The 13,340-nt window shown below is 41.3% G+C and overlaps 1 protein-coding gene across 1 annotated transcript in view; it reads right to left on the bottom strand.

Annotated features, from left to right (window-relative positions):
• SCGN (secretagogin, EF-hand calcium binding protein) overlaps positions 1–12,429 on the bottom strand; it is a 37,036-nt gene extending 24,607 nt beyond the window's left edge. The window contains exons 1-4 of the mRNA XM_061194882.1: positions 12,348–12,429; positions 11,364–11,434; positions 7,166–7,258; positions 3,662–3,751 (exon numbers count right to left, since the gene is read on the bottom strand). Of these exons, the coding sequence (XP_061050865.1) occupies positions 3,662–3,751; positions 7,166–7,258; positions 11,364–11,434; positions 12,348–12,429 (336 nt within the window). The remainder of the gene's footprint in view (positions 1–3,661; positions 3,752–7,165; positions 7,259–11,363; positions 11,435–12,347) is intronic.
• Between the last annotated feature and the right edge of the window lie 911 nt (positions 12,430–13,340).

Here is a 13,340-nt window from a genome sequence, read left to right as displayed (position 1 = left end):
AATCTTCTTTGTACTAAATTCCTAAAAATGCAGAGTACTCTAAAAACAACTCTTTAAATACATAGCTCAGCTGGCAAGAAAGTGAGGGGACTTCTAAGAGGTCTGACATGATAGGAAAGCACAAAATGCATGACAGAAACCAAAGTCTGTCCTAGGTACATCTACTGATCTCTGATAACTTAGCCTGTAGCTTTATCAGGAAACTGCATACAAGGTAGACAGGAGACAAATCCTGGGGCCACCCAAGGTGGGAAGTCAAACTGAGGCACCTACATAAGACTAAAACCCCGAACAGCAATAACCTTAATGCAAAGGTGAACTTCCCCAAAATAAATTGCACGGCAGAAAGGGCCCCTAAGGAATCTTGCCTTTGTGGTCTTGGCTCCAGGTAAAGGGAATAAAACATCTCTGATAATTCCCAGTAGCAAGCCAACCCTCTCATTGGTTTAAGAACAGCATTCATGGGACTTCCCTGGCAGTCCAGTGGTTAAGACTCTGCGCTTCCAATGCAGGTGGCTCGGGTTCAATACCTGGTCGGGGAACTAAGATCCCACATGCTGGGCAGCGTGGCCAAAAAACCCCACAAAAAACAGCATTCATCCAGCTGAAGATACAGTTACTTAAACTGGAAGACAGAACAGCTGAATATTTTTAAGGAAACATTGAACTGCTTTCTTTAGTAAATGGTGTGATTTTGACCACCTCTGATTTTTCCATATCCAAGCCTCACAAGTTAACAAGTTCCCTAACTCCTATACAGAATGAAAAAGTAGCATTAAGTATTTTTTTTAATTGACAGATGTTTCATTGATGTGGAATGGGTTACCTGAGTCATCAACTGCAGGGACCTTAATTCTAGATCACAACTAGGGTCCTGCCTGAATATCCTGCAGGGATAGTAGGAGATGCTGATATTTAGTGAGAAGTGTTCAGAAACATTGCCCCTTTCAGTCCCTGTCACCAACGTTTCTGCCTGAATCTAACCAGGCTTAGAAAATCAACTGGTTAAATGTGATTTATATCCTAACTTTAATGGTGTGACTATACCAGAACTAAGAATGAGAATTTCAAATAACAAAAACATTTTTACCTGCTTTTTTATGCTGTTCCCCAAACATTTTCCATCTAAATTATCTTACAGTTTTACTGCACCTGAGCTATTGGTGGGCCAAAGATCTTTATGTGACTACTATATATGCCTGTCTTTAAAGAATAAAAGCAAAATAAAGAGGTTTCCAGGCAAACAAAAACAGAATTTATTACCAACAGTCTCTTGGTAAAGGATATACTCCAGGAAGGAAGAACACAAAGGAGGAAAATCTAAGATGAAGAAGGAATGATGTACAAACACAATGGGAAGCATGTGGGCAAATGGAAACATATCTTGTTAGCGTAAAATTTGTGGGATTAAAGAAAACAAGATAGAACTAATATTCTGGACAATAATGGCAAGTGAGCTGATAGTTAAAGTGTCTTAAGGTCCTGTGGTTCAGGGGGAATATAAAGACATTAAGGTAGGATTTCTTAAAATATATAGGAGAGTACATAGGTTATAACAAATTTAATTTAAAAATAAAGAATTCAAGAATCCAAAATATTTTTTTTTAATTGGGTAGAGAAAGAGAAAGCACTTCTTTACAGAAGAAATTGACAAACTAGAAGGGAGGGAGGAAAAATGGAGAAAGTTTTTTTTTTAAAAAAAAGATGGAAATGGCATTATGGAACCTTTCTTTTTCCCATTTCTCAAGATTATTCAAGCCTACACAGGCATAACATTTTAATACTTTCTGCTGATTATAAAAGCAAATCATATTTATTGTGCAAAATTACTGAAATAAAAAACACTACAATCTTCTGAAATTCCTACCCCAAGATAGTCACTTGTCATTTCTATGTGTTTCCTTTTCATTGTGTTTCTATTATATATGTGACAAAATGAAGGGGAAGTCATATGGCCTACACACTTGGGTAGTCTATTATTTTCATTTAAAATTTTCTGTGAGCATTCTTAAACACAACTAAAATTATTTTGAAAATGTCATTTAAAATAATCTGTAAATAATAGAATAATGATTCTACACAATTGGAAAATACAAAAGTACAGAGAACATAAAGATTATCCAAAATCTTACCCCTAAAAAAACCCAATATTTATCTAGTGTGTATTTACCCGTTGTCTTATTTATGTGGGTGTTAGGGTAAATAATTTTTTAAGCAAAGTTAAGATCATAACACATATACAATTTTGTTTCTTAACACCATAACGCATTTCCTTCTTGTCATTAGATAGTCTTTGAAAACTTGATTTTCAGTGATGCATAAAGTTCCACAATGGGGTTTTTCTCTCATGAATCTCCAGGGCCTAGAGCAGTTTCTGGCATACTGCAGGGGCACATAAGTATTTGTGGAATGAATGAATTGTATGAATGTATCATAATTTACCTAATTTTTCTTTCATTGTTAAGCATTTATGTTATTTTCAGTTTTAACCATACTAAGTAACAGAAATATTTAATGTACATCATTGTGTAGAAAACTTGTCTGCATCTCTGATTATATCCTTAACATAGATGCTTGGAGAAGTAGAATTATTAAGTCAAAGGGTAAAGGTTTTTTTAAATTAACCCTGGATTATGAAATTTTAAAGAATCCTGATTACATTTTTGCAAAATCGCTTTCCGTAAAATTATCCCAGTGTGCGTGCCTACCCGGAGAGCACGAGCCACAGCCTCAGTGCTTGCTTGCCAGCGCTGTATCTTTTTGTTGATCCTCTTAAAATCTTTACCACTTTGGAAAAGTTAGTTGTTTCTAATTTGCATTTCTTTGGTTGCTGTTGTATATCAATTGTCTATTCATATTTCTTCTGTGAATTGTCTATGCAAGTGCTTGCTCCATTTCTCATAACTTCCACTTGGCCAGAAGATAAATAAAGTAGTGCACAAGGGTGCTAAGTTATTATCTCCTAAGTGGGGACCTGGTAAGTCTTTCAGGAATGGGGCCCTGGGTGCAGGAGCTGTCTTGAATCTGCCGCTCTGGCCTGGAAGACACCCTGCTCTGCCTTCCCTGGTCTTTTTTCACCCACAGACAGTAACACCTAGAGGCTGAAAGAGGAGATAAGAGGAGCCATTGGTTCTGCCTTTTGTTTTTATTCTGGCACAATGATTGCAAAGAGATGCCTGCTGGCTGGATCAGCCCTCTAATAAGTTATATTTTGACCATCCTGTGCCTTCAAAACTAGAATTAGTTGCCAACATTTAAAAATAAGTAGTTTCCCATAGAGTCTAGATGCCCGGGCTGCGTTCTCAGAAGGCAGCAGTTGGCTGGAGCTCACAGAACTCTGGGCTGTTGATGGGCATGTGCTCTCCAGGCTCCATGACCCCCACCCTACCCTCCCATTACATGCCTCAGGTACCTGCTGGGCCCCTCGTCTAAGCCTTCCTCTAGCCCAGGCTAAGGAGTTTGTCAGCTCAGGGGCAGCCCGGGTCAGCACACTGAGAGAGCACATTGGGGCTTGGGGCCAGGCTCGACACAAGGGCTTCTTTGCTTGGTCTTGTCCTCTGTGGGCAGCTCTCCCTTGGGAACTGGGCAGGAGTGGTGGCAGCCACAGCAGGTGGCTGGAATCCTGGCCTCACCCTCCATAGAGACACAACCAAACGCTTACCTGCATAAACTCCACACTGCTGTCCAAGGGGGTTTCCCGGCGAAAGAGCAGAAGAAAGTTTTCATCCTCGGACAAGAACATGCAGGCAAGCTAAAGGAAAAGGGAGAGATAGCAGCTGGTGACACTGGCCCGGGCTCCGTGGGTAAAAGGCATCAAGGAACATATTAGAGGGCAGAAGGTCTTGGATCTCTCAGGATGGAGAGCCCGACATGTAGTTCCGTGCCCTTGATTGTCATTTTGGATTCATTGATTCTTTCAAGAAGTGTTGCACCCTTCTAGGTATGAAACACTATGAGTATCTGTCTTGCATGAGCTTACAATCCAAAATAATAATAATCATCTTTATTATTATTTACTAATAAATGTGTTAGTGCTTAAAATGTTCCAGACCTTATTCTGAGAGGCTCCAATTTTATATTAACAACTCTATAATTATGGTAGAAAATAAAAATACCCAATAATTTTTATACGTGCCATGAATTGTTCTAAGTGCTTATATATGCTAACTCATTTAATCCTAACAACCTATAGGGTGCATAACACATCATTATTATTATTTATTAGTTAAGGAAACTGGGCTACACAGAGATAAGGAACTTGCCATCCTTATGTAGTTAGTAAGTGGTGGAGTCAGGACTTCAACTAAGCCCACGCTTTTAACCCCTGTGCTGTGCTGGTGAGATGCTGTGTATACAGATCACTTCGGTGCCGTACACAAAAGCAGGAATGATTGCTGTCTGGCTTGATTCTTGAGTTGGCTATGGTTTATATTCTTTTATATTATTAGCATCTATATTGATACTTTAAAAGTTGGTTCACTTGTGGTAAATTTAGCCGTCCAGCTGTCTATATGAGAACCAGTTCTATTGATTTACTTCCCTTGCTCCCATGAACAAAGGTAACATGTTCTTCCCCTATGTGATGGTAACACTTGTTTCAGCTCATAGGCACGTTTGGCTGGGTTCTTTGCCAAACCTATGGTATTTCAGTGTATACTGTCTTCTTTCTGAATTGTCCCCCATAAACAGTGGCCATTTCTTCTATAGCCATAGTTCTCCCAGCATCTTGTTCAATGCTACAGAGAAAGTCCAGAGCAAATGCTTCTGCTAGGTTGTAGGAATGATTAGCCCACACTCCCATTCATATTCTCTAGTTGGATGTAGGTCAGCTCAAGGGCACATCGTGTTAATAACAGCTGTCATATATTGAATACCTACTACATGGCAGTCACTGGCAATGTACTTTTCATTTATCATCTCATTAAATTCTCACACCAATCCTTCAGGTAAATATAAGTATTGGCATTTTAATCCTAATGGGAGGCAGCACAATGCAGTATGTGGTTGGCTTTAGTGTGGATCCAAATTCCTTCTCTGTATTCACCTATTATTTGATCTTGGACAATTTAATTGATACCTCTGTGCCTCAATTTCCTCATTTGTAAAATGGAGATAATAATATTTATATCCTGGTGCTTATGTGAAGACTAAAAGTCAGGTGAGGCACTATTTATAAACTGTTTAGCAAAGTCCCTGGTACCTATTAAAAATTTAGTCAGTGGTAACTTCTCTGTGGATGAAGATGATGAACTTGAGGCTCAGAGAGATGAAGTCACTTGGCCAAGGTTTCATATTTCACCTGTTGACTTTGTGTTTTTCCTACCCACCCACACAAGGTCAGCTGAGAACTGCTCTGCAGGACTAAGTGTGTTTTCGCATGGGGTGGCACAGGCTAAGAAACCAAATTAAAATGTAATTCACCAGCCCTAAGCCTTTAGAACGCACTCTGTCTTCAGTTTGACCAGAGTGGCACAGAGGAGCCCTGGACAAATCAAGTACACAGATCATCCCCAAGCTGCACTTTGGCTCTTAGATGTGACTCCTTTCCCATTTTGTTTTGTGCTAAAATATCTAAAATGTGTGCAGGTGAGCTGATTTTATGTCACAAGTACCTGTAATTGGAGTACGCGAAATGGCCAGCGGTATAGCAGGAGGCAGTAGGAGAGACCTTTGCTACTCTTTACTCTCACAGACTCATGAGGTTTTAAGGGGACCAAAGCAGTCCTATACCGTCAGCGTCTCTACAAACAACCTCAGTTATGCTCATTGGCAGGACTCCATGACAGGTTGGTTGGCATGGATGTCAAAGTTTTAGCCAAGTTCCCAGTTGCTTCAGGAAGGTCTACCAGTAATTGGTAAGATAATGGCGTAGTTTTTCATTATTTACCATGTTTCATTCATTTATTATTAAATTAACAAATATTTGTTGAGCGCCACTATACGCTATGCTCTGTTCTATAGGCTGGAGAATGTAACCGTGAACATGTAATTATGAATACTTTGGTATTTCTAGCTTGATGCTTACAATTACTTTTCCATTAATCAATACACTGATATGTTTACATCAATTATAATGCAATTATTATTGGTTATATAAATAATTTTTGCCTTTTAGTGAAAACTTTGGAAAGAGCTACACTCATAAATCTGGAGTTTAGCTTAGTAGTTTTCTGAAAAGGCAGCCCCCTGGTGTGAACATGTCTATTTTTTATAAGAAGACATAATCTTGCCTTATTATCATAACTTTCAGAAGAAAAATTACTATTTTCACCAACAATATTGACTAAGTACGACAGCATTAAGAGACTAGCTCTTCAGATGTCAGGTAATATGTCTAGCAGGCACTTTTGTCTCTGAAATTAATATCTTACTTTCATAGCAGCTCATTTTTATGTATGGGTTTATAACTCTATAGAATAAACCTGTATAGATTCCTACCTATAAGTGGGTTACAACTTAATCCAGTGCCACTTACTGGCCATACGATGCTAGGAAAGTAACTTAGTTTCCTCATCAGTAAAATAGAGATAATGTTCCATGCCCATTTTCTATAGCTACTGTGGGGGTAAAGTAACATAATATGTGTGGAAATCCTTTCTAAACTGTAAACCTTTTTGTAACTGGAAGGAAAAATTATCAGGTTAAAGACAGACTGTGCCTGGCACTGCATGCCTAACACAGTTCCTTGCTTTAGTAGGTACTTAATAAGTGTGGGTTGAGTTGAAGTAGAGGCGGCTGCTCTCTGTTTTGTTTTTAATTATGTTCACGGACAGATCTTTCCAATCTCCATTGGGAACTGATACTGAAGTTTAAACTCATTTATTGTCAGTACGTTTTCCCTTATGTCAAGGTTGAATTTGAACAGGACACTGTGGAAAGAGACAAATATTAGATCAAGTAACTGAAAAGCCTCCAGCATATCAATTCCCCAATTATAAAATAAGTATAAATATTGATTGACCTAAATAAAATGATGGAAGCATCATATACTCTTTGTTATTAAGCTGGTGAAAAAGGAAAAGTGAGCTCTTCAGAAATGTTATGTAACCCAGCTGCCTTGCAGAGGGTTCTAATTTTCCAATCAAATGTAAAACTTTCATTATCCATCAGAGAAAATTATAGCCCAAGAAGGTACAGTCAAGAAAGTTACAGTCATAAAAGGTACCTCTTTCATCTGTATGCGACCGTCTTTAGAGACATTGTGGGCAGACATAAATTGTTGTTTCATCTTCTGCACATTTTCTTCCATGACTGCGTCCTACAGTGGGCCAGACAGAACCACATTAAAGCCACTGAGATTCCAAAAATGTAGTTAGGATATCAAATATTCAGAGTATATAGCCTGATAATTATGTTAGTCTAACCTGGAAAGTAAGTTACTTAGCCATTGAAAGTGATCCCATCAAGTTGCACATGAGAGAGAGAGAGAGAGAGAGAGAGAGAGAGAGATGGAGATTTCTTAAACAAATAACCACTATTCAGAATCCTAACTAGGTAAGACTATGTAGCTAGTGAGCTCCTAAAATATGAATGAAGAGAAGCTTAGAGACTAGACTGTTGATAGAATGAATTTGAACATCATTCTATATTTGGTTGTGACAAAAGATTGTCTTGTAATGAACATATAAACTTTCTTCCCAAGAACTCAGAGGTTTTTTTTATTCTTTTCTATTTGAAAAGTCCAGCTCTTCTGGGTCCCCAGTTTGCTAGAGTTTATTCTTTTAATCTTGGTCTCGCCAAGGAAAAAAATAATTAGGGGAAAATAATTAAAAAGGAAACCAAATAGATAATCATTGAACTACCGAAGACGTCACATATCCCTTCCTTGTACAACCTTTTCCACACATTAAATTGTTCTTCATCAATGGACTGCAGGGTTATTACAAAGAAGGGTGACATGTATAATCAACAATGGAGAATGAATTTTGATGTAGGGGCTGAGAGACTCAGATACTCCCAAACAATGCCGTATTCCTAGACTTCAGACTAGATCAGTTATACTAAATTTATTCTCCCTAATACCACTACACTATCCCTGCCAACCAGGTTTCCTCATTTGACACTCCACTAAGTAATGAGAGATTAGCCTCTTTAGTCTTGGCGCCATAGATTGTGTGGTTTGTTTGCTTGTATGAGTGTGTATGTGCATCATACAGAAAAATCACAATGGAAATCACGCAAGAAAGTGGGTCTTCACTTTGAATTTCAGCTTGGCCTTCTACCTTTAGTTTGAAGGCACAGAAACTTGACTTCCGTCCTCTCAGACCTCTAACTCCAAAGTCCATGATTATCCCTTGGACCTAAAGCAAAAGAGTCTAGGGCTCCCTCTGTTGTAATTTCCCATCAGCACCAACCCTGCTCACCTTGTCTGAGACTCTAGGTCCCAGCAGAGTATTTATCATCTCTGAAGCATTGAAACAGGCCCAGGATGTGCTACAATCTGTATGCGAAGAATGCATACACAGCCCCAGAAAGCAATGCTGTACAACAGACTGGCTAGATCTGGGCCTAGTTCAGAGGCCACTTCTGAGTATTTGAAAAGGCAAAAGGCGGAGATAAGAGGGGGCGGAGTAACAGAAACAGCAGCAAGAGCAGCCGATGGTTCCATTAAGTCAACCCCCTCAGAGGCTGTGAGGAACAGGTAATTACAAGCAGGCTGGTTGCTCTCCAAGATTGACTAGCAGGCAGCTTGCTGTTAGAAATCTTCAAATTCCTTCCCTCAAGGTCTCTGTGACTCGCTAATCAGGGGAGGGAAGTAGAGCTATTCAGGCCTCTGATGAACTTCTTGTCACACTTAAACACCAGGGTGAGGGGCTGCCTGGTCATGGAGGCCCCCCTGCTGCTGCTTCTGTACTCAGTGGGGCATCACTGATTAAAAGTAGGTGTCACAAATGGTGATTATCCCTCCGCTGAGAGGGACATGTCTTCTTGTTAAGGACATACTTAGGGCCTATTCATTTCTCAGCAGGAAAAAAAAGTCCAGAGTTAGGAACAGTTTCCTTAATCATGGTTGTCCCGGTATCGTGGAGCGCCCAGTGAAGGTCCCTGTAACTATATTCCCTGGGGTAATGCCTCAGCATTTTGAAAGGAAACAATGGCAGATGACAGCATTTCTGATTAACAGTTTAAACAGCTTCTCCCCTGGCTCCAAAACCTCTCTCCTTTGCCAAGTGCTGAGGAGGGGCACCTGGGGCTACAGCCACAACTCAGCAGGACTGGCCTAATTATATTACAGTCCCCTGTCTGACAGGTAATCACTGTTCCTGGAGGGAACAGAGTGAAAGAAGATGCAGTGTGACTCAGGGTGCTTTTAAAATGCAAGACCCCAGACAGACCCCCAAATGTACTGAAATACCTAAGAGGTGGGACCTGGGGCTTTGCATGTTAACAAATACAGGTAATTCTTAAGCACACCAAAATTTTATTTTCACTAGCCTAAGGACTCTGCAAGCCTTCCAAGCCCTTCGCCTCTGGACTCAGGAATGCCTGCACTGAACACAGTTGCACAGCAGACTGGTGAGTCATTTGTTGTTTCCTTTCCTCCAAGGACCATGCCTGTCCATGTGTGAGAAGGTGAGGCCATGGGCCAGATCCAAGGGAGGGGTGATGGTAAGATCAGCCAAGCTACGGGAGATGGCATCCACCTTCTCCCTCACTAATGGGAACGATGCCTTTAAAGTCAGCCCAAGCCCCAGAAGAAGGCAGCTCGCAGTGTCCTCAGTCTAGAGCAGACCCCAGTGTTTGAGTAGCCCTACCCCTCATCCCATGACTGAAAATTAGACACTTTCGGTTTCAATAGTGACAGCAACTTTTCTCCTCCTTTTCTTTAAATCACTAAAGCAAGGAGCTTTCTGAAAAGGTGTGAAGTTCCAAGTCTCTGCGGTTTAGTTTTTTTGACCATCCAGTTTATTGCAAGACTTTGAATGGTTTTGCCTTCATCTTTTTGTTTTCCTGAAATACTCCTGTCATGTTGGACAAAATGGCGTCAGACCCATGGGTTCTGGAATGACACGAGCCTTTGCATTTACAGTAGTAAGTGGCAGCAAAGCAGAGAAAGAGAGACAGAGAGATAAGGGAAGGAAAGAGAAAAGGAGAGGAGAGAAACTGATAAAAGAAAAGAAATGAAGGGCAAAGAGAGATAGGAAAGAGAGAGGAAAAGAGAGAGGAGCGACAATGAGAGAGCTTGAGAAACAGACTGAAGATAGAAAGCAGGAGAAACAAAGAGACAGGAGAGGGACAAAGACAGATGGAGAGACATGAGAAATAGAGCTGAGAGAGAGAGATGAGAGACAGAGAAGTCACAGAGAAAGTCAAGAGATAATGGGAGAGGAGCCCATGAAACACAGAATGAGAAACAGAAATGGGCAGAAACATAAGAGAAACAGAGATCAGAAGAGAGATGGAAAATGAGAGGCAGACGGGCTGGGGGCGAGAGGGGGAGACTACGAGTTCTGTGTATGGCTGTTAGAGGCAGATGGCAGCCTCTCTTATTCTGAGCTGACTGCCCTTCCCCCAGAAACAGCGTCCCCAAGCTGCTTGTTCCCCGCACTGGGCTCCTATGTGAAAGTGTGATGCACTCCAGTATTCTTCCATGTAAACAACTATAGCTGAGGATAAGCTGTCGCCACAATTCGTTTTAAACGCTACTGTCTCCAGAGCTACTCCTCTTACCATATATCCCCTGATGGAGTCTTTACCAGGTTATCCCAGCCCCAGGCTGGTGCATCTCTGTGTGCATTTTTCCTCTGCTTTGGTACAGGGCTCATCAAAAGGTAATCTGCATCTCTCAAGGCCAGATTTACCATCAGGGAGGGATATGGACACTGGATGGATTGGTTTACATTTATACTTGGGCTCTGGGCATGTTTATTATTTTCTGTTTGCCATTTCCCAAGAAATTTGTAACCTTTCTAACAAAATGAAAAATGATTTTGAATGGTTTGTTTGTGGTTTGCTATCCAAGTAATATCAAAGGCACTAAACACCCAGAGCCTGAAAAGCTCTTAACATCTTTTCCACCTTTCTGAACAAAGTGAGCTACCTTATCTCTAGGTTTAAATCCATTAGCAGAGACATAACCAAGGAGACGTTCAAAACAGGGTTGTTTGAATCTACAGTTAAAATCTCTGAGTGGATGACAAATGTCACACTAAAAGTCAGTGATCAGCATGTCAAATGCTACAGCTGAACCTCATAAAACCTACCTAAATCCCTCTGTGCTGCTAGGAGAGGGAGAAAAATTACATGCAGGGAAGAAAAGAGGTCAGATGTGATTAATAGGTACAAATCAACATACGACTTGGATGCTTTTTATAATTCAGTGAGAGACACATAAATTAATGCTTAGTGGCACAAGTACTTACATCAGTACAAAATTTCGGCAACATGTGGTAAAAGAAAGCATCAAGCTCCTTCTCTTCTATGTAACCTTTTTCTAAATGCAAGAAGGTATCCATAAATAATAGTCACTTACACAGAATAACATGTGACATTTAGTATTTAACATTTAACATCTAAATTTGTTTTTAATCTCAAATTTATAAAATCCCCATGGACACTATCTACTGTAACTATAATTAAGTGCCAGTATCTACCTCTAGATGACATGGATGTGAATAGCAAATACACATTTGAGAGTAAATGCTTTGTGCTGGGGTTTGTATAAATATTGGGGAAAGGAAAGCTATTCATACATGAATTTTAATCCACAAATAAACCTGAGTTTTAGAATAAACTCTAACCCAAGGATTTTGCAGTCTTGGAAAAATTTAAGAGATGTAAGCATTGAATCTTAGTTTGCAAGGTTAAAACACACGCTTTAGATATTTTCTTTATGTTTCTTTTTTAATGAAGACAAAGCAAATGTAAGTAGTTCTTTTCAAATAGTTTTTTGGGGAGTGAGGGTAGTATCTTTTTGAAAGTTGATAAAATTCACCCTCTGTTTGAGAGACTGGGGGTTACACAGCAAAGTCATTGAGTAAAAATGAGCATTTGAGTAAAAATGTCAGAGAGGGCTGACTTCAGATACCCAAGTGTCAGCCCACAAGCCTCTAATATATACAATGATATTTGTCATTATATATACGGTATATCACTACACACACACACACACACAGGTTGGGGGGTGGGGGCCGGGGTGTAGTTTCAGGTCTCTCCTCCCACCCTGAAGTTTCACAAGGTATCAAGAAGTGCAGCTCCCGTATACCAAACGTCTGTTAGGTATACTGCGTTAGGTATATTGCATTAACAGCGCTGGAAGACAACTTCTTCTGCAGGGAAAGACGTATGGGGAAGAGGAAACTCTAGGTCCTTTCAGCAAGGCTGTACAGGTGGCTTGTTTTACTCACCCTCCGCGTCAAAGCGCTGCCAGACCTGCCAGAAGCCAGCGGCGTCCAAGCGCCCCTGAGTTGTTTCGCGGGTGCTGTCCATGGTATTGACAACGAAGCGCAGGCACCGGCCGGCAAGAAACACCTAGAGAACTTTGATAAGGGCTCCTTTACGGTATCTTCTGACACTCTTGCCTGCTTCTTTCGCCCTCTGATTTCCTTTGAGCACCAGTCTGAGGGGCGGGCACGGGGGCAGCTGGCGAGGCAGCTGCTGGCGCCTTAGCGTCGCTGTGCCGTCCCCAAGGCCCCACCGCGGACTCTCGGGGAAACCAGCTGCTGGGAACCCGCCCTCTTCATGGCGCGTCGTCCCTGACCCGCCCAGCGCGCTGTCTGTCCTGGGCACATCCAACGGGGAGCTCTTGTCTGCCTCAGCGCTGTGGGGAAGTGGGGGAGAAAGGATCTGTCTCCGGGCGGTCATGGTTCACTCTCTTTGCCCCTTAACTTGTGTGTCAAACTCAGAGAAAGTATCCCCCTTATGTTTCACTCACCTTCCAAACGTGTGTCTCAAGGGGTTTTCTAGAGACAGCTCCCCCATTTAAAGGGTTGGAAGGGTGTCAGTGTTAGGATCCTTTGGCCTGATGATTTAGAAATGTCGTGTGTGGGGAGGGTGGGGGTGAGGAGGAGAGGGGTGATAGTGCTGGGGCGGGTAAGAGGTTACCAGTAAGCAAGGAGACAGTCAACAGGGCAATTACTGAGCTCTGATTGTAGAGGGCATGCACGTTGCAGAGCTGTAATGCACTATAAGGACTTGCATCTACATAGAGATTCTGCAGGGAACTGTGGTCTAAATCAGGCTATTAAGAGGCTGAGGGAAGTTCATACTATGCCATGCTCTTCCAGGAAAGGATTGTCTAGGGGGAGACATGGTGGCCGACTGCAGAGTTCTTAGGTAGAAGTTTAGGTGATTGTGTTTGGCTCCTCAGAACCACACTAAGACCAAAGGAAAAACCATTT

This window comes from Eubalaena glacialis, chromosome 7 (assembly GCF_028564815.1).
Source record: "Eubalaena glacialis isolate mEubGla1 chromosome 7, mEubGla1.1.hap2.+ XY, whole genome shotgun sequence".
NCBI classification, from domain to species: Eukaryota; Metazoa; Chordata; class Mammalia; order Artiodactyla; family Balaenidae; genus Eubalaena; species Eubalaena glacialis.
This window is presented reverse-complemented; position numbering and strand designations above follow the sequence as displayed.